This window comes from Bombina bombina, chromosome 2, assembly GCF_027579735.1.
Source record: "Bombina bombina isolate aBomBom1 chromosome 2, aBomBom1.pri, whole genome shotgun sequence".
In the NCBI taxonomy this organism is placed as follows: Eukaryota; Metazoa; Chordata; class Amphibia; order Anura; family Bombinatoridae; genus Bombina; species Bombina bombina.
Genome location: NC_069500.1, coordinates 792,445,772 through 792,471,943, shown reverse-complemented (window position 1 = coordinate 792,471,943; position 26,172 = coordinate 792,445,772). Strand labels below are relative to the sequence as shown.

General features: G+C 38.2%; 1 protein-coding gene across 1 annotated transcript in view; it reads right to left on the bottom strand.

Moving 5' to 3' along the window:
* CRTC1 (CREB regulated transcription coactivator 1) overlaps positions 1 to 26,172 on the bottom strand; it is an 871,795-nt gene that overhangs the window by 181,657 nt on the left and 663,966 nt on the right. Inside the window, exon 9 of the mRNA XM_053702973.1 lies at positions 2,473 to 2,612. Coding sequence (XP_053558948.1) covers positions 2,473 to 2,612 — 140 coding nt within the window. The remainder of the gene's footprint in view (positions 1 to 2,472; positions 2,613 to 26,172) is intronic.

Sequence of the window (26,172 nt, the reverse complement as noted above, 5' to 3'; positions counted from 1 at the left end):
GCCTGAAATTAAAGGACACATCCTCTGCCACTGCATCAGTGGTGAGGTCCTTTGTTTCAGAAAATACGTTCATAGAAAAGGAATCTTTGGATTCAAAGTCAACCCTTTTATCTGTGGGTTATTTAAAAGGGTCACTCCTAAAGGATGTCTCTGATGAGATAAAGGCCTGCGAAGCATCACCTGCCACCACTTGCATGCGCCAGTGTTTAACTGCTGGAGGCATTACAGCCATCAATTCAGTAATGGCAGAGTGAATATATTAGCCATTGTGAACTGTAGAAAGTTAAACACACTGATTTAAGGACAGTACTGCAAAAGCCATCTAGAATCAGATACAGACTCAGCACGAGGTACACAGTTGAGCAGGGGACACTCTTGATTATGCTTACAAAGTAAGCACAAGCAGGGAAGGGATAAATGATCAGTGGATTGCCCTTCTAAAAGATCAGCTGATGGTAAAATACAGAGGAAAAGAATTACAGTAAGGACATATGTTGATGTATCTGAGATGGATAGAATCCTAGAAGCAAGTTGCTAACCCCTAAGGAGAACAATAGGGAGTAATGGCACAATTTAAAACTGAATAAACCCTTCTTATGGAATACTGTGAGACATAAGTCTGCTGTAGATAACTGTACAAAACAGTAATGGCTATCAAACTTAGAGCAAGCACAGTACCAATGATTTCAAGGGGAGCAGCACACTGTAAACCAGGGGATTGACATTCACCCGGGAGGGCTGTGGATCACACAAGGAGCAGCACACTGTAGCCTAAAGGATTGGCAGATAAAACTGCATTTCACCTGGGAGGCCTGTGACATCTCCACGCTGGGATAGGATTTGCACTGCCTGACTGAAACTCCTGTCTTCCTCGCTGTCCTTCGTAGGCACTCTGAGGAGGAAATTGGGTCTCAGATCGGCAAAAGAACCCCTTATAATTGACAAGTAGACCAGCACTTCCAAATTCCCCTAAGGAAGAGCAGAGGGGATTTAAACAGACATGAAACTCACGATTCAGACAGAGCAAACAATTTAGAACAACTTTGTAATTTACTTCTATTATCACATTTTCTTCGCTCTCTTTCTATCTTTTTTGAAAAGCAGGGATGTAAGCTCAGGACCGTGCATGTGTCTGGAACACTATATGGCAGCAGTTTTTGTGCAAACAAAAGAGGGTGCGTCTGCAAGAGTCTGCTATACCTATCACACAAATATTACAAAAAAAAATTAAAATTCTATTTAAAATCTTAGCAACCTAAAATATGTAAAAATAATAATATATAAATAATATATAAATGAACCACTGGTGGTATTGCAATAAACAATTAACACATTTTTCACTTTTTTTTTTTTTTTTTTTTTTTTTTTTACATATTTTAGGTTGCTTCAATTTTAAATACTTTTTAGTAAAACATATTGTATGAGCATTGTTGTGTGATAGGTATAGCAGACTCTTGCAGGCGCACCCTCTCTTTTGTTTGCACTTTCTGTTTAAAAAGGCTTGGGATAATCCTTTTCTGTAGGGGGAGCTAAGCTATACATTAAGGTATATTCACTATATTTTTTTCATGGCAGCAGTTTTGCAAGAACGTTATCCATTTGCAATAGCACTAGATAGCAGCACTATTTCCTGCCATCTAGTCAGAAAATGGGAATAAAGCAAATTTTATAATAGAAGTAATTTTTAACCTAAAGTGTATGCTCTATCTGAATTACAACAGAAAAAAGTTTGGAGATTTATATATCTTTAGACGCTGGTATGCAGGGGTGAATTTGCCTACTCTTAGTGGACTGGAGTGTAATCCACCACATGTGATGTCTCCAGGACTCTCACTATATACACACACACACACACTAATTACAATTATTATTAGTGTGTGTGTTAAACTATGTAATTAATATGTGTTTGATAGCAGAACATTTTATAATATTAGATAGTATTACACCGTCCCAATCCAGGTACTTTACAAAGCCACCCAGCTGGCAACATTTTCTGTGGAGAACCTTGCATATTCTACAACACCACAATAAAAGTTGCATTTGTGTTTCACTATTTTGGGTCCTTGGAAGGAACCAGCACCACAAAGCTAAATGTTAGGTGTGGCTGGTGCAGACAGGAGGGAAGTAGGGGGCACCCATGGGTGTCTTTGAGACTCTAAACTAGGGTGCCAGGGCTTAATTTTAAGGCACCAGTGGTTTGTTTGTCAGTGATGCTTTGGCTTGTCAAGCCCTGCTTTAGCATATACGTCAGGATTACAGTTGGTGGCACCAAAAAAAACCCAAAAAAACTCTGGCATGGCAGCAGAGCTGCAAAGTTGTACCTTTCATCTTCCTCAAAATTAAGGTATTTGGAATTTTTTGAAAGATATTTTAATTACAGTTGAAATTAGCACAGAATTATTTTACAATTAAGTAAGCTCTAATAGACTATACCATGGTTAGTGTTTAATAATGGGCATATCAATTTCATACCTGAGAAATAGGTGAGAGGGGTGACATAGTAGGAGACATTTGTTGCGACTGTTGCCTTCTGGAATCAGAATTTAATGAAAGTGGACTAACAGATGACTGCCGATGAGATGGCGACACTGTGACTGTACCTTGTGTTATTCCTAGAAAAAGTGAGAATAAGCACTTAATAACATTGTGGCTAAAACATATACACATGCTGAAGAAAGAACAAAGTCTATGCATTGTGCCTCAGCTATCTAATATAATAGTTTGTTTGCATATAACCACCAAGAATGCTAAATGCTTCGGACTGCTTAAAAGGACACTGAACACAATTTTTTGCTTTTGTGATTCAGATAGAGCAAGCAACTTTCTAATTTACTCCTATTATCACATTTTCTTCATTCTCTTGGAATCTTTATTTGAAATTCAAGATTGTAAGTTTAGATGCCGGTCCATTTTTGGACAACAACTTGGGTTGTTCTTGCTGATTGGTGGATAAATTCACCAAACCAATAAACAAGTACTGAACCAAAAAAACATAATTTATGTAAGAACTTACCTGATAAATTCATTTCTTTCATATTAGCAAGAGTCCATGAGCTAGTGACGTATGGGATATACATTCCTATCAGGAGGGGCAAAGTTTCCCAAACCTCAAAATGCCTATAAATACACCCCTCACCACACCCACAAATCAGTTTAACAAATAGCCAAGAAGTGGGGTGATAAGAAAAAAGTGCGAAGCATAAATATAAGGAATTGGAATAATTGTGCTTTATACAAAAAAATCATAACAACCACAAAAAAGGGTGGGCCTCATGGACTCTTGCTAATATGAAAGAAATGAATTTATCAGGTAAGTTCTTACATAAATTATGTTTTCTTTCATGTAATTAGCAAGAGTCCATGAGCTAGTGACGTATGGGATAATGACTACCCAAGATGTGGATCTTCCACGCAAGAGTCACTAGAGAGGGAGGGATAAAATAAAAACAGCCAATTCCGCTGAAAATAATCCACACCCAAAACAAAGTTTAAATCTTATAATGAAAAAAACTGAAATTAGAAGCAGAAGAATCAAACTGAAACAGCTGCCTGAAGTACTTTTCTACCAAAAAAAGTATGCAAAGAAGACCAAGTTGCTGCTTTGCAAATCTGATCAACCGAAGCTTCATTCCTAAACGTCCAGGAAGTAGAAACTGACCTAGTAGAATGAGCTGTAATCCTTTGAGGCGGAGTTTTACCCGACTCGACATAAGCATGATGAATTAAAGATTTCAACTAAGATGCCAAAGAAATGGCAGAAGCCTTCTTACCTTTCCTAGAACCGGAAAAGATAACAAATAGACTAGAAGTCTTTCGAAAATTCTTAGTAGCTTCAACATAATATTTCAAAGCTCTAACTACATCCAAAGAATGCAATGATTTCTCCTTAGAATTCTTAGGATTAGGACATAATTAAGGAACCACAATTTCTCTACTAATGTTGTTAGAATTCACAACCTTAGGTAAAAATGTAAAAGAAGTTCGCAACACCGCCTTATCCTGATGAAAAATCAGAAAAGGAGACTCACAAGAAAGAGCAGATAATTCAGAAACTCTTCTGGTAGAAGAGATGGCCAAAAGGAACAAAACTTTCCAAGAAAGTAATTTAATGTCCAAAGAATGCATAGGTTCAAACGGAGGAGCTTGAAGAGCCCCCAGAACCAAATTCAAACTCCAAGGAGGAGAAATTGACTTAATGACAGGTTTTATACGAACCAAAGCTTGTACAAAACAATGGATATCAGGAAGATTAGCAATCTTTCTGTGAAAAAGAACAGAAAGAGCAGAGATTTGTCCTTTCAAGGAACTTGCAGACAAACCTTTATCCAAACCATCCTGAAGAAACTGTAAAATTCTCGGAATTCTAAAAGAATGCCAGGAAAAATGATGAGAAAGACACCAAGAAATATAAGTCTTCCAGACTCTATAATATATCTCCCTAGATACGGATTTACGAGCCTGTAACATAGTATTAATCACAGAGTCAGAGAAACCTCTTTGACTAAGAATCAAGCGTTCAATCTCCGTACCTTTAAATTTAAGGATTTGAGATCCTGATGGAAAAAAAGGACCTTGTGACAGAAGGTCTGGTCTTAACGGAAGAGTCCACGGTTGGCAAGAGGCCATCCGGACAAGATCCGCATACCAAAACCTGTGAGGCCATGCTGGAGCCACCAGCAGAACAAACGAGCATTCCTTCAGAATCTTAGAGATTACTCTTGGAAGAAGAACTAGAGGCGGAAAGATATAGGCAGGATGATACTTCCAAGGAAGTGACAACGCATCCACTGCTTCCGCTTGAGGATCCCTGGATCTGGACAGATACCTGGGAAGTTTCTTGTTTAGATGAGAAGCCATCAGATCTATTTCTGGAAGACCCCACATTTGAACAATCTGAAGAAATACCTCTGGGTGAAGAGACCATTCGCCCGGATGTAACGTTTGGCGACTGAGATAAACCGCTTCCCAATTGTCTATACCTGGGATATGAACCGCAGAAATTAGACAGGAGCTGGATTCCGCCCATACCAGAATTTGAGATGCTTCTTTCATAGCCAGAGGACTGTGAGTCCCTCCTTGATGATTGATGTATGCCACAGTTGTGACATTGTCTGTCTGAAAACAAATGAACGATTCTCTCTTTAGAAGAGACCAAGACTGAAGAGCTCTGAAAATTGCACGGAGTTCCAAAATATTGATCGGTAATCTCACCTCCTGAGATTCCCAAACCCCTTGTGCTGTCAGAGACCCCCACACAGCTCCCCAAGATGTAAGACTTGCATCTGTTGAAATTACAGTCCAGGTCGGAAGAACAAAAGAAGCCCCCTGAACTAAACGATGGTGATCTGTCCACCACGTCAGAGAGTGTCGTACAATCGGTTTTAAAGATATTAATTGAGATATCTTTGTGTAATCCCTGCACCACTGGTTCAGCATACAGCTGAAGAGGCCGCATGTGAAAACGAGCAAAGGGGATCGCGTCCGATGCAGCAGTCATAAGACCTAGAATTACCATGCATAAGGCTACCGAAGGGAATGATTGTGACTGAAGGTTTCGACAAGCTGATATCAATTTTAGACGTCTCTTGTCTGTCAAAGTTAGAGTCATGGACACTGAATCTATCTGGAAACCTAAAAAGGTTACCTGTGTCTGAGGAATCAATGAACTTTTTGGTAAATTGATCCTCCAACCATGATGTTGAAGAAACAACACAAGTCGATTCGTATGAGATTCTGCTAAATGTGAAGACTGAGCAAGTACCAAGATATCGTCCAAATAAGGAAATACCACAATACCCTGTTCTCTGATTACAGACAGAAGGGCAACGAGAACCTTCGTAAAAATTCTTGGAGCTGTAGCTAGGCCAAACGGCAGAGCCACAAACTGGTAATGCTTGTCTAGGAAAGAGAATCTCAGAAACTGATAGTGATCTGGATGAATCGGAATATGCAGATATGCATCCTGTAAATCTATTGTAGACATATAATGCCCTTGCTGAACAAAAGGCAGGATAGTCCTTATAGTTACCATTTTGAATGTTGGTATCCTTACATAACGATTCAATATTTTTAGATCCAGAACTGGTCTGAAGGAATTCTCCTTCTTTGGTACAATGAAGAGATTTGAATAAAACCCTAGTCCCTGTTCCAGAACTGGAACTGGCATAATTACTCCAGCCAACTCTAGATCTGAAACACATTTCAGAAATGCTTGAGCCTTGGCTGGGTTTACTGGGACACGGGAAAGAAAAAATCTCTTTGCAGGAGGCCTTATCTTGAAGCCAATTCTGTACCCTTCTGAAACAATGTTCTGAATCCAAAGATTGTGAACGGAATTGATCCAAATTTCTTTGAAAAAAACGTAATCTGCCCCCTACCAGCTGAGCTGGAATGAGGGCCGCACCTTCATGTGGACTTAGGAGCTGGCTTTGATTTTCTAAAAGGCTTGGATTTATTCCAGACTGGAGATGGTTTCCAAACTGATACCGCTCCTGGGGATGAAGGATCAGGTTTTTGTTCCTTGTTGTGACGAAAGGAACGAAAACGATTATTAGACCTAAATTTACCTTTAGATTTTTTATCCTGTGGTAAAAAAGTTCCTTTCCCTCCAGTAACAGTTGAGATAATAGAATCCAACTGAGAACCAAACAATTTATTACCCTGGAAAGAAAGGGAAAGCAGAGTAGACTTAGAAGACATATCAGCATTCCAAGTTTTAAGCCATAAAGCTCTTCTAGCTAAAATAGCTAGAGACATATACCTGACATCAACTCTAATGATATCAAAGATGGCATCACAAATAAAATTATTAGCATGTTGAAGAAGAATAATAATGCTATGAGAATTATGATCTGTTACTTGTTGCGCTAAAGCTTCTAACCAAAAAGTTGAAGCTGCAGCAACATCCGCTAAAGATATAGCAGGTCTAAGAAGATTACCTGAACACAAGTAAGCTTTTCTTAGAAAGGATTCAATTTTCCTATCTAAAGGGTCCTTAAAGGAAGTACCATCTGCCGTAGGAATAGTAGTACGCTTAGCAAGAGTAGAGACAGCCCCATCAACCTTAGTGATTTTGTCCCAAAACTCTAATCTGTCAGATGGCACAGGATATAATTGCTTAAAACGTTTAGAAGGAGTAAATGAATTACCCAAATTATTCCATTCCCTGGAAATTACTTCAGAAATAGCACTAGGGACAGGAAAAACTTCTGGAATAACTACAGGAGATTTAAAAACCTTATCTAAACGTTTAGATTTAGTATCAAGAGGACCAGAATCCTCAATTTCTAATGCAATTAGGACTTCTTTAAGTAAAGAACGAATAAATTCCATTTTAAATAAATATGAAGATTTATCAGCATCAACCTCTGAGACAGAATCCTCTGAACCAGAAGAACCATTATCAGAATCAGAATGATGATGTTCATTTAAAAATTCATCTGAAAAATGAGAAGTTTTAAAAGACTTTTTACGTTTACTAGAAGGAGGAATACCAGACATAGCCTTCTTAATGGATTTAGAAACAAAATCTCTTATGTTATCAGGAACACTCTGAGTATTAAATGTTGACGGAACAGCAACAGGTAATGTAACAGTACTAAAGGAAATATCTGCATTAACAAGTTTGTCATGACAAACAGTACAAACAACAGCTGGAGGAACAGATCCCATAAGTTTACAGCAGATACACTTAGCTTTGGTAGCTCCAGCACCAGGCAGCGATTTTCCAGAAGTATCTTCTGACTCAGTTTCAACGTGGGACATCTTGCAATATGTAATAGAAAAAACAACATATAAAGCAAAATTGATCAAATTCCTTAAATGACAGTTTCAGGAATGGGAAAAAATGCCAGTGAACAAGCTTCTAGCAACCAGAAGCAATAAATAATGAGACTTAAATAATGTGGAGACAATAGTGACGCCCATATTTTTTTTAGCGCCAAAAATGACGCCCACCTTATTTGGCGCCTAAATGCTTTTGGCACCAAAAATGACACCACATCCGGAACGCCGACACTTTTGGCGCAAAAGAACGTCAAAAAATGACGCAACTTCCGGCGACACGTATGACGCCGGAAACTGAAAAAAAAATGTTTGCGCCAAAAAAGTCAGCGCCAAGAATGACGCAATAAAATGAAGCATTTTCAGCCCCCGCGAGCCTAACAGCCCACAGGGAAAAAGTCAAATTTTAAGGTAAGAAAAAAATTGATTTATTCATATGCATTATCCCAAATATGAAACTGACTGTCTGAAATAAGGAATGTTGAACATCCTGAGTCAAGGCAAATAAATGTTTGAATACATATATTTAGAACTTTAAAAAAAGTGCCCAACCATAGCTTAGAGTGTCACAGAAAATAAGACTTACTTACCCCAGGACACTCATCTACATGTTGTAGAAAGCCAAACCAGTACTGAAACGAAAATCAGCAGAGGTAATGGTATATAAATAAGAGTATATCGTCGATCTGAAAAGGGAGGTAAGAGATGAATCTCTACGACTGATAACAGAGAACCTATGAAATAGACCCCGTAGAAGGAGATCATTGAATTCAAATAGGCAATACTCTCCTCACATCCCTCTGACATTCACTGCACGCTGAGAGGAAAACCGGGCTCCAACCTGTTGCGGAGCGCATATCAACGTAGAATCTAGCACAAACTTACTTCACCACCTCCATAGGAGGCAAAGTTTGTAAAACTGATTTGTGGGTGTGGTGAGGGGTGTATTTATAGGCATTTTGAGGTTTGGGAAACTTTGCCCCTCCTGGTAGGCATGTATATCCCATACGTCACTAGCTCATGGACTCTTGCCAATTACATGAAAGAAAATAGCTTAGATGCCTTCTTTTTCAAATTAAGATTGCCAGAGAACGAAGTAAAATTGATAATAGGAGTAAATTAGAAAGTTGCTTAAAATTGTATGCTCTATCTGAATCATGAAAGAAAAAAATTGGGTTCAGTGACCCTTTAAATCCAGTCTAAAAAGCACTTTTTTTTAACACATTTGTATGCAGAATATTTCTACTATATATTCCTACTTTTTTTTTTACGTTATTCATGCTTGTATAGGCTTCTCCTGTCAATCAACACAGATCTGAGAGTTGTCCATGTCTACTAATGGTCGTCAATACAGCAGTAGAAGTTCTCACACACTCATTACCCTCAAATTTTAATACAAAATATCAAGTGCTCCATTTATATTTTATAATTTTATTTAAATGTTCACAGTATGTTTATTTATTTGCATTATTTTATTAATTTGCTATCCATGCACCTTCATCTATACTATGAGCAAGCTTGAAGACCCACCCCCTCTCCTTTACAAAGGAGGCAGAAATTAGCCATTATCACAATATAAAATATGTATTGGGAAGTACTCTTGTACAGAATATGGCACAATGTAAACTGGAATTCCAGTATTTCTTGTTTGAGATGTGCAATGAGAATGCTCAGTGAGCCCGTGAGGGCCAATTTGGCCAGATCTCTATATATCACCGAAAGCCTTACTTCAGATATTTGGAAATAAGATTTTAAATAAAATAAAGAGTCAAAAGGATGAGACATTTGGGGGTTGATATACAGTATATGATTGAAGACATATAATGCACTCAAAAGTTTTATGGACTTCTGAAGCCTGGGCCTCACCTAAATATGCAAAAGTGAAGCCATAAAATATATAAACCCACTCCTGGGTTTCACATGTCCACAGGTTTGCATGTACATAAAAGGTAAGAGTCCTGAACAACATATCTGCAGACCCCAAATAAAACATGATGTTTCAACTAGTAGTTTTGTTTATTGTGTTTTTACTCGTAGATTTCAACACACTTAAAATATTTATTGAAAACTTCTACAGACCTTTAAACCTCCCCATCTTCCCAATGTTACTTCATGTATAACCCAGCTTGAAGTCATTAGATGAGAAAGAATAGAAAAACATAATTTATGTAAGAACTTACCTGATAAATTCATTTCTTTCATTTTAGCAAGAGTCCATGAGCTAGTGTCGTATGGGATATACATTCCTACCAGGAGGGGCAAAGTTTCCCAAACCTCAAAATGCCTATAAATACACCCCTCGCCACACCCACAATTCAGTTTAACGAATAGCCAAGAAGTGGGGTGATAAGAAAGGAGCGAAAGCATCAAAAATAAGGAATTGGAATAATTGTGCTTATACAAAAAAATCATAACCACCACAAAAAGGGTGGGTCTCATGGACTCTTGCTAATATGAAAGAAATGAATTTATCAGGTAAGTTCTTACATAAATTATGTTTTCTTTCATGTAATTAGCAAGAGTCCATGAGCTAGTGACGTATGGGATAGCAGATACCCAAGATGTGGAACTTCCACGCAAGAGTCACTAGAGAGGGAGGGATAAAATAAAGACAGCCAATTCCGCTGAAAAAAATAATCCACAACCCAAATCAAAAGTTTTAATCTAAATAATGAAAAAAACTGAAATCATAAGCAGAAGAATCAAACTGAAACAGCTGCCTGAAGTACTTTTCTACCAAAAACTGCTTCAGAAGAAGAGAAAACATCAAAATGGTAGAATTTAGTAAAAGTATGCAAAGAAGACCAAGTTGCTGCTTTGCAAATCTGATCAACAGAAGCTTCATTCCTAAAAGCCCAGGAAGTAGAAACTGACCTAGTAGAATGAGCCGTAATCCTTTGAGGCGGGGACTTACCCGACTCCACATAAGCATGATGAATCAAAGACTTTAACCAAGATGCCAAAGAAATGGCAGAAGCTTTCTGACCTTTCCTGGAACCAGAAAATATAACAAATAGACTAGAAGTCTTTCTAAAATCTTTAGTAGCTTCAACATAATATTTCAAAGCTCTTACTACATCCAAAGAATGTAAAGATCTCTCCTTTGAATTCTTAGGATCAGGGCACAATGAAGGGACAACAATTTCTCTACTAATGTTGTTAGAATTCACAACCTTAGGTAAAAATTGAAATGAAGTCTGCAACACCGCCTTATCCTGATGAAAAATCAGAAAAGGAGATTCACAAGAAAGAGCAGATAACTCAGAAACTCTTCTAGCAGAAGAGATATCCAAAAGGAACAAAACTTTCCAAGAAAGTAATTTAATATCCAGAGAATGCATAGGTTCAAATGGAGGAGCCTGTAAAGCCCTCAGAACCAAATTAAGACTCCAAGGAGGAGAGATTGACTTAATGACAGGCTTGATACGAACCAAAGCCTGTACAAAACAACGAACATCAGGAAGATTAGCAATCTTTCTATGAAAAAGAACAGAAAGAGCAGAGATTTGTCCTTTCAAAGAACTTGCAGATAAACCTTTATCCAAACCATCCTGAAGAAACTGTAAAATTCTAGGAATTCTAAAAGAATGCCAGGAGAACTTATGAGAACACCAAGAAATGTAAGTCTTCCAGACTCGATAATAAATCTTCCGATACACAGATTTAAGAGCCTGTAACATAGTATTAATTACTGAGTCAGAGAAACCTCTATGACTAAGAATCAAGCGTTCAATTTCCATACCTTCAAATTTAATGAGTTGAGATCCTGATGGAAAAATGGGCCTTGAGATAGAAGGTCTGGTCTTAACGGAAGTGTCCAAGGTTGGCAACTGGCCATCCGAATGAGATCCGCATACCAAAACCTGTGAGGCCATGCTGGAGCCACCAGCAGTACAAACGAACGTTCCATTAGAATTTTGGATATCACTCTTGGAAGAAGAACTAGAGGCGGAAAGATATAGGCAGGATGATAATTCCAAGGAAGCAACAACGCGTCCACTGCTTCCGCCTGAGGATCCCTGGATCTGGACAGATACCTGGGAAGTTTTTTGTTTAGATGAGAGGCCATCAGATCTATTTCTGGAAGTCCCCAGATTTGAACAATCTTAAGAAATACCTCTGGGTGAAGAGACCATAGCTTGAGGACTGTGAGTCCCACCTTGATGATTGACATACGCCACGGTTGTGACATTGTCCGTCTGAAAAGAAATAAACGACTCTCTCTTCAGAAGAGGCCAGAACTGGAGAGCTCTGAAAATCGCACGGAGTTCCAAAATGTTGATTGGTAATCTCGCCTCCTGAGATTCCCAAACCCCTGCGCTGTCAGAGATCCCCATACAGCTCCCAAACCTGAAAGACTCACATCTGTTGAGATCACAGTCCAGGTAGGACGAACAAAAGAGGCCCCTTGAATTAAACTATGGTGATTCATCCACCAAGTTAGAGAAGATTGAATATTGGGATTTAAGGATATTATTTGTGATATCCTTGTATAATCCCTGCACCACTGGTTCAGCATACAAAGCTGAAGAGGTCTCATGTGAAAACGAGCAAAGGGGATCGCGTCCGATGCAGCATGAGACCTAGAATTTCCATGTAAAAAGCTACCGAAGGGAATGACGGAGACTGAAGGTTTCGACAAGCTGAAACCAACTTCAGACGTCTCTTTTCTGTTAGAGACAAAGTCATGGACACTGAATCTATTTGAAAACCCAAAAAGGTTACTTTTGTTTGAGGAATCAAAGAACTCTTTGGTAAATTGATCCTCCAACCATGTCTTTGAAGAAACAACACAAGTTGATTTGTATGAGATTCTGCAGAATGTAAAGACTGAGCAACTACCAAGATATCATCCAAATAAGGAAATACCGCAATACCCTGTTCTCTGATTACAGAGAGAAGGGCACCGAGAACCTTTGAAAAGATCCTTGGAGCTGTTGCTAGGCCAAACGGAAGGGCAACAAACTGGTAATGCTTGTCTAGAAAAGAGAATCTCAGATAGTGATCTGGATGAATTGGAATATGAAGATATGCATCCTGTAAATCTATTGTGGACATATAATGCCCTTGCTGAACAAAAGGCAGAATAGTCATTATAGTCACCATTTTGAATGTTGGTATTCTTACATAACGATTCAATATTTTTAGATCCAGAACTAGTCTGAAGGAATTCTCCTTCTTTGGTAAAATGAATAGATTTGAGTAAAACCCCAGACCCCGTTCCAGAACTGGAACTGGCACGATTACCCCAGCCAACTCTAGATCTGAAACACATTTCAGAACTGCCTGAGCCTTTACTGGGTTTACTGGAATGCGAGAGAGAAAAAATCTTCTCACAGGAGGTCTTATCTTGAAACCTATTCTGTATCCTTGAGAAACAATGTTCTGAATCCAAAGACTGTGAATCGAATTGATCCAAATATCTTTGAAAAATCGTAACCTGCCCCCTACCAGCTGTACTGGAATGAGGGCCGCACCTTCATGCGGATTTGGGAGCTGGTTTTGACTTTCTAAAAGGCTTGGATTTATTCCAGACTGGAGAAGGCTTCCAAACTGAAACCGTTCCTTTAGGGGAAGGGTCAGGCTTCTGCTCCTTATTCTGACGAAAGGAACGAAAACGATTAGCCCTGTATTTACCTTTAGATTTTTTGTCCTGCGGCAAAAAGGTTCCTTTCTCCCCAGTAACAGTTGAAATAATAGAATTCAACTGTGAACCAAATAATTTATTACCTTGGAAAGAAAGAGAAAGCAAAGTTGACTTAGAAGTCATATCTGCATTCCAAGATTTAAGCCATAAAACTCTTCTAGCTAAAATAGATAAAGACATATACCTGACATCAATTCTAATGATATAAAAAATGGCATCACAAATAAAGTTATTAGCATGTTGAAGAAGTTTAACAATGCTATAAGCATTATGGTCTGACACTTGTTGTGCTAAAGCCTCCAACCAGAAAGTTGAGGCTGCAGCAACATCAGCCAAAGAAATAGCAGGTCTAAGAAGATTACCTGAACATAAATAAGCTCTCCTTAGAAAGGATTCAATCTTCCTGTCTAAAGGATCCTTAAAGGAAGTACTATCCGCCGTAGGAATAGTAGTACGTTTAGCAAGAGTAGAAATAGCCCCATCAACTTTAGGGATTTTATCCCAAAATTCTAATCTATCAGATGGCACAGGGTACAATTTCTTAAACCTTTGAGAAGGAGTAAATGAAGTACCCAGACTATTCCATTCCCTAGAAATTCCTTCTGAAATAGCATCAGGAACTGGAAAAACTTCAGGAATAACTACATGAGGTTTAAAAACCGAATTTAAACGCTTAGTAGATTTAGTATCAAGAGGACTACACTCTTCTATATCTAATGCAATTAACACTTCTTTAAGTAAAGAACGAATAAACTCCATCTTAAATAAATATGAAGATTTATCAGTGTCAATATCTGAGGCAGAATCTTCTGAACCAGATAGATCCTCATCAGAAACAGATAAGTCAGAATGATGACGGTCACTTAAAAATTCATCTGAAATATGAGAAGTTTTAAAAGACCTTTTACGCTTACTGGAAGGAGGAATAACAGACAGAGCCTTCCTAAAAGATTTAGAAACAAATTCTTTTACATTAACAGGGACATCCTGAACATTAGATGTTGAAGGAACAACAACAGGTAATGGATTATTACTAATGGAAACACAATCTGCATTAGAAAGTATATCATGACAGTTATCACAAACAACAGCCGGAGGAACAGTTACCAAAAGTTTACAACAGATGCACTTAACTTTGATAGAACCAGCATCAGGCAGCGTCTTTCCAGAAGTAGATTCTGATCCAGGGTCATGTTGAGACATCTTGCAATATGTAATAGAAAAAACAACATATAAAGCAAAATTATCAAATTCCTTAAATGACAGTTTCAGGAATGGGAAAAAAATGCCAAATGAACAAGCCTCTAGCAACCAGAAGCAATGAAAAATGAGACTGAAATAATGTGAAAAAAAGGTGGAGACAAGAATAACGCCCACATTTTTTGGCGCCAAAAATGACGCCCACATTATTGGCGCCAAGTACAACGTCCATATTTTTTGGCGCCAAGTATGACGCCACATCCTGTAACGCCGAAAAAAACGACTCCCACAATTTTGGCGCAAAAATGACGCAACCATGCACAAACTTCCGGCGTCAATAAGGGCGCTGGAAATGACAAAAAAAAATTTGCGCCAAAAAAGTCCGCGCCAAGAATGACGCAATAAATTGAAGCATTTTCAGCCCCTGCGAGCCTAACAGCCCATGGGGAAAAAAGGTCAATTGAAAAAATTCTTTTAAGGTAAGAAAAAAATATTTCATATGCATTATCCCAATAATGAAACTGACGGTCTGAAAATAAGGAATACTGATTATTCTGAAACATGGCAAATATAAGTTTAAAGACATATATTTAGAACTTTACATATAAAGTGCCCAACCATAGCTTAGAGTGTCATAATAAAATAAGACTTACTTACCCTAAGACACTCATCTACATATAGTAGACAGCCAAACCAGTACTGAAACAAGAATCAGTAGAGGTAATGGTATATAAGAGTATATCGTCGATCTGAAAAGGGAGGTAAGAGATGAATCTCTACGACCGATAACAGAGAAGCTATGAAATAGATCCCGTAGAAGGAGACCATTGTATTCAAATAGGCAATACTCTCTTCACATCCCTCTGACATTCACTGCACTCTGAGAGGAAAACCGGGCTCCAGCCTGCTGCAAAGCGCATATCAACGTAGAATCTAGCACAAACTTACTTCACCACCTCCATGGGAGGCAAAGTTTGTAAAACTGAATTGTGGGTGTGGTGAGGGGTGTATTTATAGGCATTTTGAGGTTTGGGAAACTTTGCCCCTCCTGGTAGGAATGTATATCCCATACGTCACTAGCTCATGGACTCTTGCTAATTACATGAAAGAAAATTAAGTTACTGAACATGACAGACCAAGCATCTTTTAAAATTATAGGAGAGTAGCGAGCATGCCATACATAAATCTAAGTGGGCTTCTGTTTACCAAATGATGGTTAACATTAATACAAATATGCGCTCCAGAAAGACCCTTCATATACCCTTCATATACCCTTCATATATTCCCAGTGTAGGGGTCCAGTAATAAAAACCCTATTCCACACGCTATAGTTTCAATGCACAAACAAAAACAAAATGTATGCTTACATGATAAATTAATTTCACAGTGGTGGGAGCCCACAAACTAATACTGGGACTCCAAGAGTACTTAATCCCTCCCACCTCTCTGGTACGCTAGCCTTACATATAGCCAAGCAAGGAGAAGTAGAAAGGTGGGAAAGATAAAAATATAGGAGAGATATAAAAACAAATCTCCTCTAGGGGGCACGCTCCAAAAAGTGAACACAAAATATATAAAAACTCAAAGACAAATAACAAACATATGCAAATACAAATAAAAAGTCAAAATCAAATCCTAGGATGAAGGGGAGTGGAGCTGACAGTGAGTGTGTACAGACATATTTCAACTGAGCTCCGTCTAAACATAGCACAAAACCCAGCTTTATTCACTTCTTAGGAGTTCTTATATCTAAAGAATCCCTTGCTTAGCCACTAAGCCTGATAAATTCCACCTGTGCACAGAGACCAGCAAGTATTACTTGTGCAATCGAAGAAGATAGCGACAGACGCATCATTGGCATAGTATTGCAGCCGCAAGGCCCAACCGCGCCAAACAGCCATCACATCTCCAAGGAGCAAGGCACTCTTCTCAACAGGACCCAAAGGCCCCGACTGGTATTAGCTGCTGAACTGCGGGACATAAAACCCAATAGACGGCGACGGGCTGAGACCCAATAATTTATACTGTAAGCCAGTGTTGCGATACCCGATTAGCAGCTGACTGTAGACCCTAGTTGCAACGCTGCTGGAGCAACCCATCTCAACAGCGGTATAAACCACTTAGCTATCTAGCCTCACACTGTATAATTGGGGGTATTATAACTGCGACAACTTGATCGACCAGCAAAAGGAAGACGTGGGTGGCTATACAACCAGGCCTTGCACAGTGACCGTCTTAGTCTTGGATAACAATGCTTGGGCTTGCAATAGAGGTATAAGCCCTATTCGTCATTTACAATCAGAGGGAGTGCATGAGCCACGTGGCCCTAATACTACTAAATATCTTAGTAGACTCCTTAATCCATTTCCCTCCTGAGACATTGTGACTGTTGTACTTTTTACTTTGAGCAGATCACACTTTCAGAAAAAACAGGAAAGCATGCCAAGCACCAAAAAATAAATAAAAATCGCACTTTATTTGTATTCCATTTAAAAATATATTATTACAAAAAGAGAGAATGTGGGGGGACCCCCAAACAAAACAGACTAACGCGGCTCTCCTAGCCGAAACGCGTTAGTCTGTTTTGTTTGGGGGTCCCCCCACATTCTCTCTTTTTGTAATAATATATTTTTAAATGGAATACAAATAAAGTGCGATTTTTATTTATTTTTTGGTGCTTGGCATGCTTTCCTGTTTTTTCTGATTGTGTATTTTTTACCACAAGCCAGCACCATCTGCTAAGCCCACCGGAGTTACCCTCAGTGAGGAGGAAGCAAAGATTACCCTCTTCAGTTTTTCACATAGGGGCCGCTCTCAATACCCGTGCCTGTGTGTGTACAGTGAAGCCTCACTATTTACATTTGTCTCATTACGGCAAGTATTTTTATTACTCCCTGTTTGTTTACCAACGGAATATCGCAAGTTGAGGCTGACCCCTGGATGGTCATTGGATATCCTCAATACGCCCTAATTGGTTACTGATGGATGACAAGTGGGAAACTTCAATCAGTCGGGTTACCATTGGCGGAGTGGCGTGACACGTTGGATAAGTCACCACCTTGTTTCTATTGGCTAACAGGACGTTACTCGATACAGGAATCACTGTTGAAGGAGAAGCCCGGCTAGAGGAGTGCTCGTTCCGCGTTGGTGGACAGGCTGCAGCCTGGGAGAGCAGGATATCCATAGCTGGTGAGAAAAGTTATCTGTGTAACCTGTGTAACCGATTATAACTGGGACATTTTGTATGATTAACTTTCCAAGTGTGTGATTAAACAAATGATGATATATGAAGAGGCCGTACATGTGAGTTTATAGACTGTACTTTTGAGATCAACGGACTGTTTGTATATGCTGAGCACACTGGCAGGCACTGGTTTATTATGGGGGAATTCAATATCAGTATGCATTTTCTAATATAATATTCAGATAAGATTCTGTTTACACAAATACTGAGGCCCCTTGAATACCTTGATGCACTCCTGAGGGTAACTTGAATAAGTATATTGTCCGGTTAAAACCTTAGTGGGGCAGATTTTTTTCTAAAGGACTAGTTGGGACTCTCCTTTCAGATCACACTTTGCCAGAATTGTATAGCGGCAAAGAAAACCGAAAGGAGAAATAGAGAGAACAGTAAAGGAGAAAGAAAGAGAAGTAGTGAAAGACAGTAAAATGATGTGCTAGATGTGCAAACTGCTCAGGGGGGACCCCGGGTCATAATATTTTTAGTTTATCAACCACTCACTTATACTGCTCCAGACAGTTTGGAAGTTGCTCACACGCTAATACTTATTGCGTTGCACCTTTTCTGAGGCCCTGCAAAAATGGCGCAACCTAATAAAAGGAAACTTAAATAAAACACAGGCCCAAAAAGAACAGTGGTGGACCACTTGAACCCTATGATATCTCTTACACTCAATGACTTTCAAGATAGCTTCACTACACACTAGACCATGCCAGATGACATAGATAAAACCCTTCAAGAGCTACAGGACACTGCTCCATCAACTGTGACACCTGCCTTTACATTAGACTCTCTAAAGTCTCTGCTAGAGGCTCACCATTCCTCCTTTAAGGCACAAATCACAGCATCACTAGCTGACCAAAGAAGAGACCTTACATCTACTATAGAGTGGCTGGACACGGTAGAGAGAAAACAAGAGGACATGGCAGTGGACCAGGTAGAGAGAAAACAAGAGGACATGGCAGTGGACCAGGCTAATGTCCTGTCTTTTTCGCAAAACGGCAGTTATGGAGGACTGATCCCGCCGTAACAATCTAAGGTTGCGGGGAGTGTCGGAAAATGTGACCTCAAATGATCTATTGTCATTTCTGTCTGAGTTTTTTGGGTGGTTGACGCCTCCTACCAATGAAAGACTTATCAATAGAGCACATAGGGCCTTACGCACCAGAAGCTTATCCTCAGATAAACCGAGGGACATCATAGTGAGGCTCTATTTCTACCCCTACAAAGAATGATTGGTAACAGCTTCACTATCCAGACCAACCCTCCGGATCAATTTAAAAACATCTCCATATCTGCAGATTTATCCTTTCGAACACTCCAGCAAACAGAAATCATTTGAAGAACTTACAAGGTCTGTTAGATCTCACAACATTAAGTATCACTGGGGATATCCAACCAAGGTCATAGTCCTTGAAGATAACCAGCAACACTCTATAACCACACCTTAACAAGGTCTGAATCTACTGAATCTCTGGGATCTACAGTTATTGTCGAATGGTTCCTCACATCCTCCACTAAACCCGACTGTCCCACAATGGGAACCACTTCCGCCAAGGCGTTCCAGCTCCCCTACAGTTCCAAGTCAAGCACAAGATGATGATTGCTAAAAGGAAAGATATAAAAGGGTAAATTGATTGCCAATATTTCCTTTCCACCAGATACACAGGTGTGAACTGTAAACTAATCTAGAGTGTTAAGCTACCATACCTTATCTTATTGTTTTAAGTGAGTGTGTGTGCGTTTTTCTCCTCTTTTTTTAAATTTTATTATTATTCTCTCATGTAACAGTTCAACACTAGAAATTGTCGAGATTCCTAAACATTGATAAGATACCCTTCTCTATTTATGTTCTGTATAAGGCCTAGCCGGTTGCATAGTAAACGGCTATTAACTATCCACTGGAACACAGATTATATTATTTTAGAACTATAATTCCAGAAATGGCTACCTTACCTATTAAAAGGTTGCTTATGTGTTAACTGTTTTCTATTTACACGTTTACACTGTTTTTTTTCTCTCTTAGCTGTCTATTAATGAAACAGGTATATGATGTCTATGTAAGGTATTCTAAGTTCCACCTATAGATCTATATTCAATATAGAATCTAGATACCTATATAGAGAACATACTGTACTACATTTATTAGTAGAGTATAACCACATATCTGCGGTCCTTGTGTGACACAGGTCCTAAGAAATATATATATGCCTATTAGAGTCCTACACTACCTTAATCCCTATTGCAGTCATATGACATCACTTACCTACAATACCTTAGGATTTGATTTTATACATGCACTATAATGAAACTCTTCCTTGAGCCTTTGCTATTGGCCCTATGTAATAGAAATCCTTACCAAGGGCCCAATTAAAAGTATAGTTCATACTCTCAAGTGATATAAACCTATGTTATTTACTTTGTCTGTTATATTACTCCTACACTATAACATGGGAGTGGTTAAATCCTATGTAAACTGAATTATTTATGTCTTTTGTTTTGGTTAATATTATAACAAGTTAAATATTTATCTTATCTGTTTAAAAGGGAAGGGGAAGAGAAGGGAAGAGGAGAAGGGAAAAGAAGAAGGAAAAAAGAGAAAGGGGAAAAATACTGGTTATGTACCAACAACCACTACTTCAGTTTAGCGTTCCTATGCTCCAGTTACCTCATTCGCCCATACAAGATGTTAGGACGCTGATGACCCGTTAGTTGATTCAACTTACATATTTACACTGTTTGTTTTTTGTTTTTTTTGGACAGACTATTAATGAAACAGATATATGATGTCTATGAGACCAAGCTATTGCTAACTTCCATCCAGACCTATATCTAATATAGAATCTAGATACCTACATAGAGAATATACTGCAATAAATTTATTAGTAAGGCATAATCACATATCTGCGGTCCCTGTCTGACACAGGTTCTAAATAATATATATATATATATATATATATATATATATATATATATATATATATATATATATATATATATATATATATATATATATATATATATATATCTACCTATTAAGAGTTCTACACTACCTAAATTCTTATAGCACTCATACGACTTTACTTACCTGCAATATTTTTGGGTATATACATTATAACGGAACTCTTCCTTAAACCTTTGCTATGGGTCCTACACACTAGACAACCTTACTAAAGGCTAAATTAACAGTATAGTTCATACTCAAGTAGTATAAACCTATGTTATTTACTCCGTCTGTTATGCTACCCTATACTATAACATGGGAGTGGTTTAATCCTATGTCAACTGAATTGTTTATCTTATGTTTTGGTTACTATTGTAACAAGTTATATATTTATCGGATCTGTTTAAAAGAGAGGAGGGGGGAAATAAGGGGGAAGAAAGAGAGAAAAAGGGAAAATAAATAATACTGTTTATATGCCAACAACCACTACTTCAGGTTAGCGTTCCTATGCTCTAATAACCTAATTTGCCCACATAAGACGTAAGGACGCTGATAACCCCTTTATACATCTCTACCCCTACTCTCTATCCCTCTCCCCCCTTTTTTCCCCCCCATGACCCATAAACATTTCCCCCTCCCGTCCTATTCTACTATCAGTTCTCCACTGTCAGCTCTCGCCTGCCCCCATAACCTACTCTGAATAATATTTCGGAGGCTACCAACACGGTTTACCTTTACATATACTGCATAACTTTACTGGCTTTCCTGTTAACTATTATTGCCTACAGGTTCCCGCTGAGTGAATCTTAACTTCTCTAACCCCATCTCTATAACTATATATATATATATATATATATATATATATATATATATATATATATATATATATATATATATATATATATATATATATATATATATATACATACATACACACACATACACATATAACTTTCTCCTCTACCCCTACCTCTCGTCCATCCCCATAATGTCGTACACCTGTATTTCCCAAAATGTGAGAGGACTTAATTCCCCAACATTCATTTGCGAATTTCTTGGACTTCCACCTCTAATCTAAATGCATTTTGACAGTTTTTCACCACTAGAGGGCGTTAGTTAATGTGTTTCATATAAAATTCAAGTCTATCAAAAGAACTGAAATAAGGGGGCAGTTTGCAGAGGCTTAGAGACAAGGTAATTACAGAGGTTAAATGTGTATTATAACTGTGTTGGTTATGCAAAACTGGGGAATGGGTAATTAAGGGATTATCTATCTTTTAAAACAACAAACATTCTGGGGTTGACTGTCCCTTTAACTTATATTTATTTCTCCAACTGTATTAAATTCCTGCATCCGCTCACTTCCTTTACATTTCTCTAGTGTAGTTATGTATAGATTGATCCTACCTACTCATCTAACGCAGGCGCAGTTCATCTACACTGTCACTCAACAGTCCTCCTGCTTTGCCGAGTCGTAGATATGCTTACTTTTACAGTAATGGGCCCTACAGCACAACTTTTCATTGAACTAGCTGGCAGGCATTAGATAGATTGCTGCTTGCTATATTTACAATAACTTTAAAAGTGATTCACGTCTACACATATTTAGATGTTTTTACTACAAAGACTAGAAAACACCACTGCCCAAACAGTATCAAAACATTAACAAAAGCTGAATTTTCTATGACACATATTGTATAGGTTACAACACTTCAAATAAATGTACATTTAATACAGTTTCAAAACTATGCATAGCTATTACCTAGTTTTAATTCCACACAATTATAAACTGTTTAGAGTATATAATCCTACTACTCTAGCAATAAGCATATTACAGCATGATTATAATAAAAGACATATTTGAATGAGTATCCAGCAGCGTATGAATGTACTATTACCTTTGCTTTAAATGGAAAAAGCTGCAATTACTGTACATGTTTGGGGAACATTTACACAGTTGGAGCCAAGCTGCTATAGTTTTCAAACGTTAGTCTTAGAAAACACAGAACTGAAATGTTCATCTAATAAGAGTGGAGATGTCAGAAACAAAACATGTTGCAACTAATTTTAGAGCCCTTTTAAGTTACTAAAATAAAGCATGTGGAATGCATTGCTAACTTACCAATTGTACAAGTGTTAAGCTATTTATTTGTTAAGATATGAGCAGTGAACTGGGTATAAGTGTGGAGGAAGCTTAAAGATTACAAAACATGGAAATTAAATGATTTTTACAATAATTTCCATATTTGCCTCATTTCCCTGAACAGTACAACAACAAAAATTCATTCTATAGGGGCTGAACAGAAATGGAAATCTTGAAAGAACAATTTATGCTTACATGATAAATTAATTTCCTTCATGGTGGTGAAAGTCCACGGTCTATTACTCCTGGGAATTACTCTTTAATGCCACAAGGAGGCGGCAGTTTCCAAAATCCCTCCCACCTCACTGGTAACTAAGTCTGATGTATAGCCAAGCAAATGATGTAGGAAAAGAAATAAGAGCAAAATAATAAGAGCAAGGGAAAAAAGATGTGTGAAAAAAAATAAACCAATATAAAAAAACAAAACACAGAGGGTGGGTCTCGTGGACTCTCACCACCGTGAAAGAAATTAATTTATCAGGCAAGCATAAAGTATGTTTTCTTTCATACAAGTGGTGAGAGTACATGATCCATTACTCCTGGGAACTAATACTCAAGCTGTGGAGTCCTGATGTAATGAGAAATAAGTGCAGGATAAAAATAACGCATTTTTTCACAGAGAAACTAAATCCACAACTCAAAGAGAACCCAAGGGAAAAAAGGGTAAATATGCAAAAATCTATATAGACCTGACACAACTACCTGCAGGATTCTCCTACCAAAGGCTGCCTCAGGAGAAGCAAAAACTTTAAAATGGTAGAATTTACTAAAAATATGCAAAGTCGACCAAGTAGCTGCCTTGCAAACTTGGTCAACTGAAGCATCATTCTTAAAAGCCTACAAAGTGGCAAACGATTTAGTAGAACGACAAATAATCAATTTAGGTGGAGGCTGGCCTGCCTCTAAGAAAGCCTTATGAATCAAAAGTTTCAACGAGGAAACCAAAGAAACTGGTCCTTTTCTGGAACCAGAAAAAAGAACAAACAAACTAGAAGTTTGTCTGAAATCCTTAGAAGCGTCAACATAATACTAATGAAAAATGAGATAAAGGGGATAACATGAAAAACATAATTTATGTAAGAACTTACCTGATAAATTAATTTCTTTCATATTGGCAAGAGTCCATGAGTGACATACAATCCTACCAGGAGGGGCAAAGTTTACCAAACCTCAAAATGCCTATAAATACACCCCTCACCATACCCACAATTCAGTTTAACGAATAGCCAAGTAGAGGGGTGATAAAGAAAGGAGTAAAAAGCTTTAACTAAGAAATTTGGAATAATTGTGCTTTATACAAAAAAATCATAACCACCATAAAAAAGGGTGGGTCTCATGGCCAATATGAAAGAAATGAATTTATCAGGTAAGTTCTTACATAAATTAAGTTTTCTTTCATGTAATTAGCAAGAGTCCATGACCTAGTGACGTATGGGATACCAAATACCCAAGATGTGGAACTCCACGCAAGAGTCACTAGAGAGGGAGGGATAAAAATAAACAGCAGCCATATGCTGAAAAATTAATCCACAACCCAAAATATAAGTTATTCTCATGAAGAAAAGAAAAACTTAAAACATCAGCAGAAGAATCAAACTGAAACAGCTGCCTGAAGAACCTTTCTACCAAAAACTGCTTCAGAAGAAGCAAATACATCAAAACGGTAGAATTTAGTAAATGTATGCAAAGAGGACCAAGTCGCTGCTTTGCAAATCTTATCAACTGAAGCCCACAAAGTTGAGACTGATATAGTAGAATGAGCTGTAATTCTTTGAGGCGGGCCTTGACCCGACTCCAAATAAACTTGAAGAATCAAAAGCTTTAACCAAGAAGCCAAGGAAATAGCAGAGGCCTTCTGACCTTTCCTAGGACCAGAAAATATAACAAATAGACTAGAAGTCTTCCTGATATCTTAAGTAGTTTCAACATAATATTTCAAAGCTCTCACCACATCCAAAGAATGTAAGGATCTTTCCAAAGGATTCTTAGGATTAGGACACAAGGAAGGGACAACAATTTTTTATACTAATGTTGTTAGAATTCACAACCTTAGGTAAAAATTCAAATGAAGTCTGCAAAACCGCCTTATCCTGATGAAAAATCAGGAAAGAAGATTCACAAGAAATAGCAGAGAGCTCAGACACTCTTCTAGCAGAAGAGATGGCCAAAAACAACAACACTTTCCAAGAAAGTAGTTTAATGTCCAAAGAGTGCATAGGCTCAAACGGAGGAGCCTGTAACACCTTCAAAACCAAATTAAGACTCCAAGGAGGAGAAATTGATTTAATGACGGGCTTAATACGAACTTAAGCCTGTACAAAACAGTGAATATCAGGAAGTTTAGCAATCTTTCTGTGAAATAAAACTGAAAGAGCAGAGATTTGTCCCTTCAAGGAACTTGCAGACAAACCCCTACTCAAACCATCCTGGAGAAACTGTAAAATTCTAGGAATTCTAAAAGAATGCCAAGAGAATTTATGAGAAGAACACCATGAAATGTAAATCTTCCAAACTCGATAATAAATGTTCCTAGAGACAGATTTACAAGCTTGTAACATAGTATTAATTACGGAGTCAGAGAAACCTCTATGACTTAATACTAAGCGTTCAATTTCCATACCTTCAAATTTAATGATTTGATATCCTGATAGAAAAACGGACCTTGAGACAGTAGGTCCGGCCTTAACGGAAGTGGCCAAGGTTGGCAACTGGACATCCGAGCAAGATCCACATACCAAAACCTGTGGGGCCATGCTGGAGCCACCAGCAACACAAACGATTGTTCCATGATGATCTTGGAGATCACTCTCAGAAGAAGAACTAGAGGCGGGAAGATATAAGCAGGTTGACAACACCAAGGAAGTGTCAGCGCATCCACTGCTTCCGCATGAGAATCCCTGGACCTGGACAGGTATCTGGGAAGTTTCTTGTTTAGATGAGAGGCCATCAGATCTATTTCTGGAAGACCCCATATCTGAACAATCTGAGAAAACACACCCAGATGGAGACCACACTCCACTGGATGTAAAGTCTGATGGCTGACATAATCCGCCTCCCAATTGTCTACACCTGGGATATGAACCGCAGAAATTAGACAAGAGCTGGATTCCGCCCAAACAAGTATCCGAGATACTTCTTTCATAGCTTGGGGACTGTGAGTCCCACCCTGATGATTGACATATGCGACCGTTGTGATATTGTCTGTCTGAAAACAA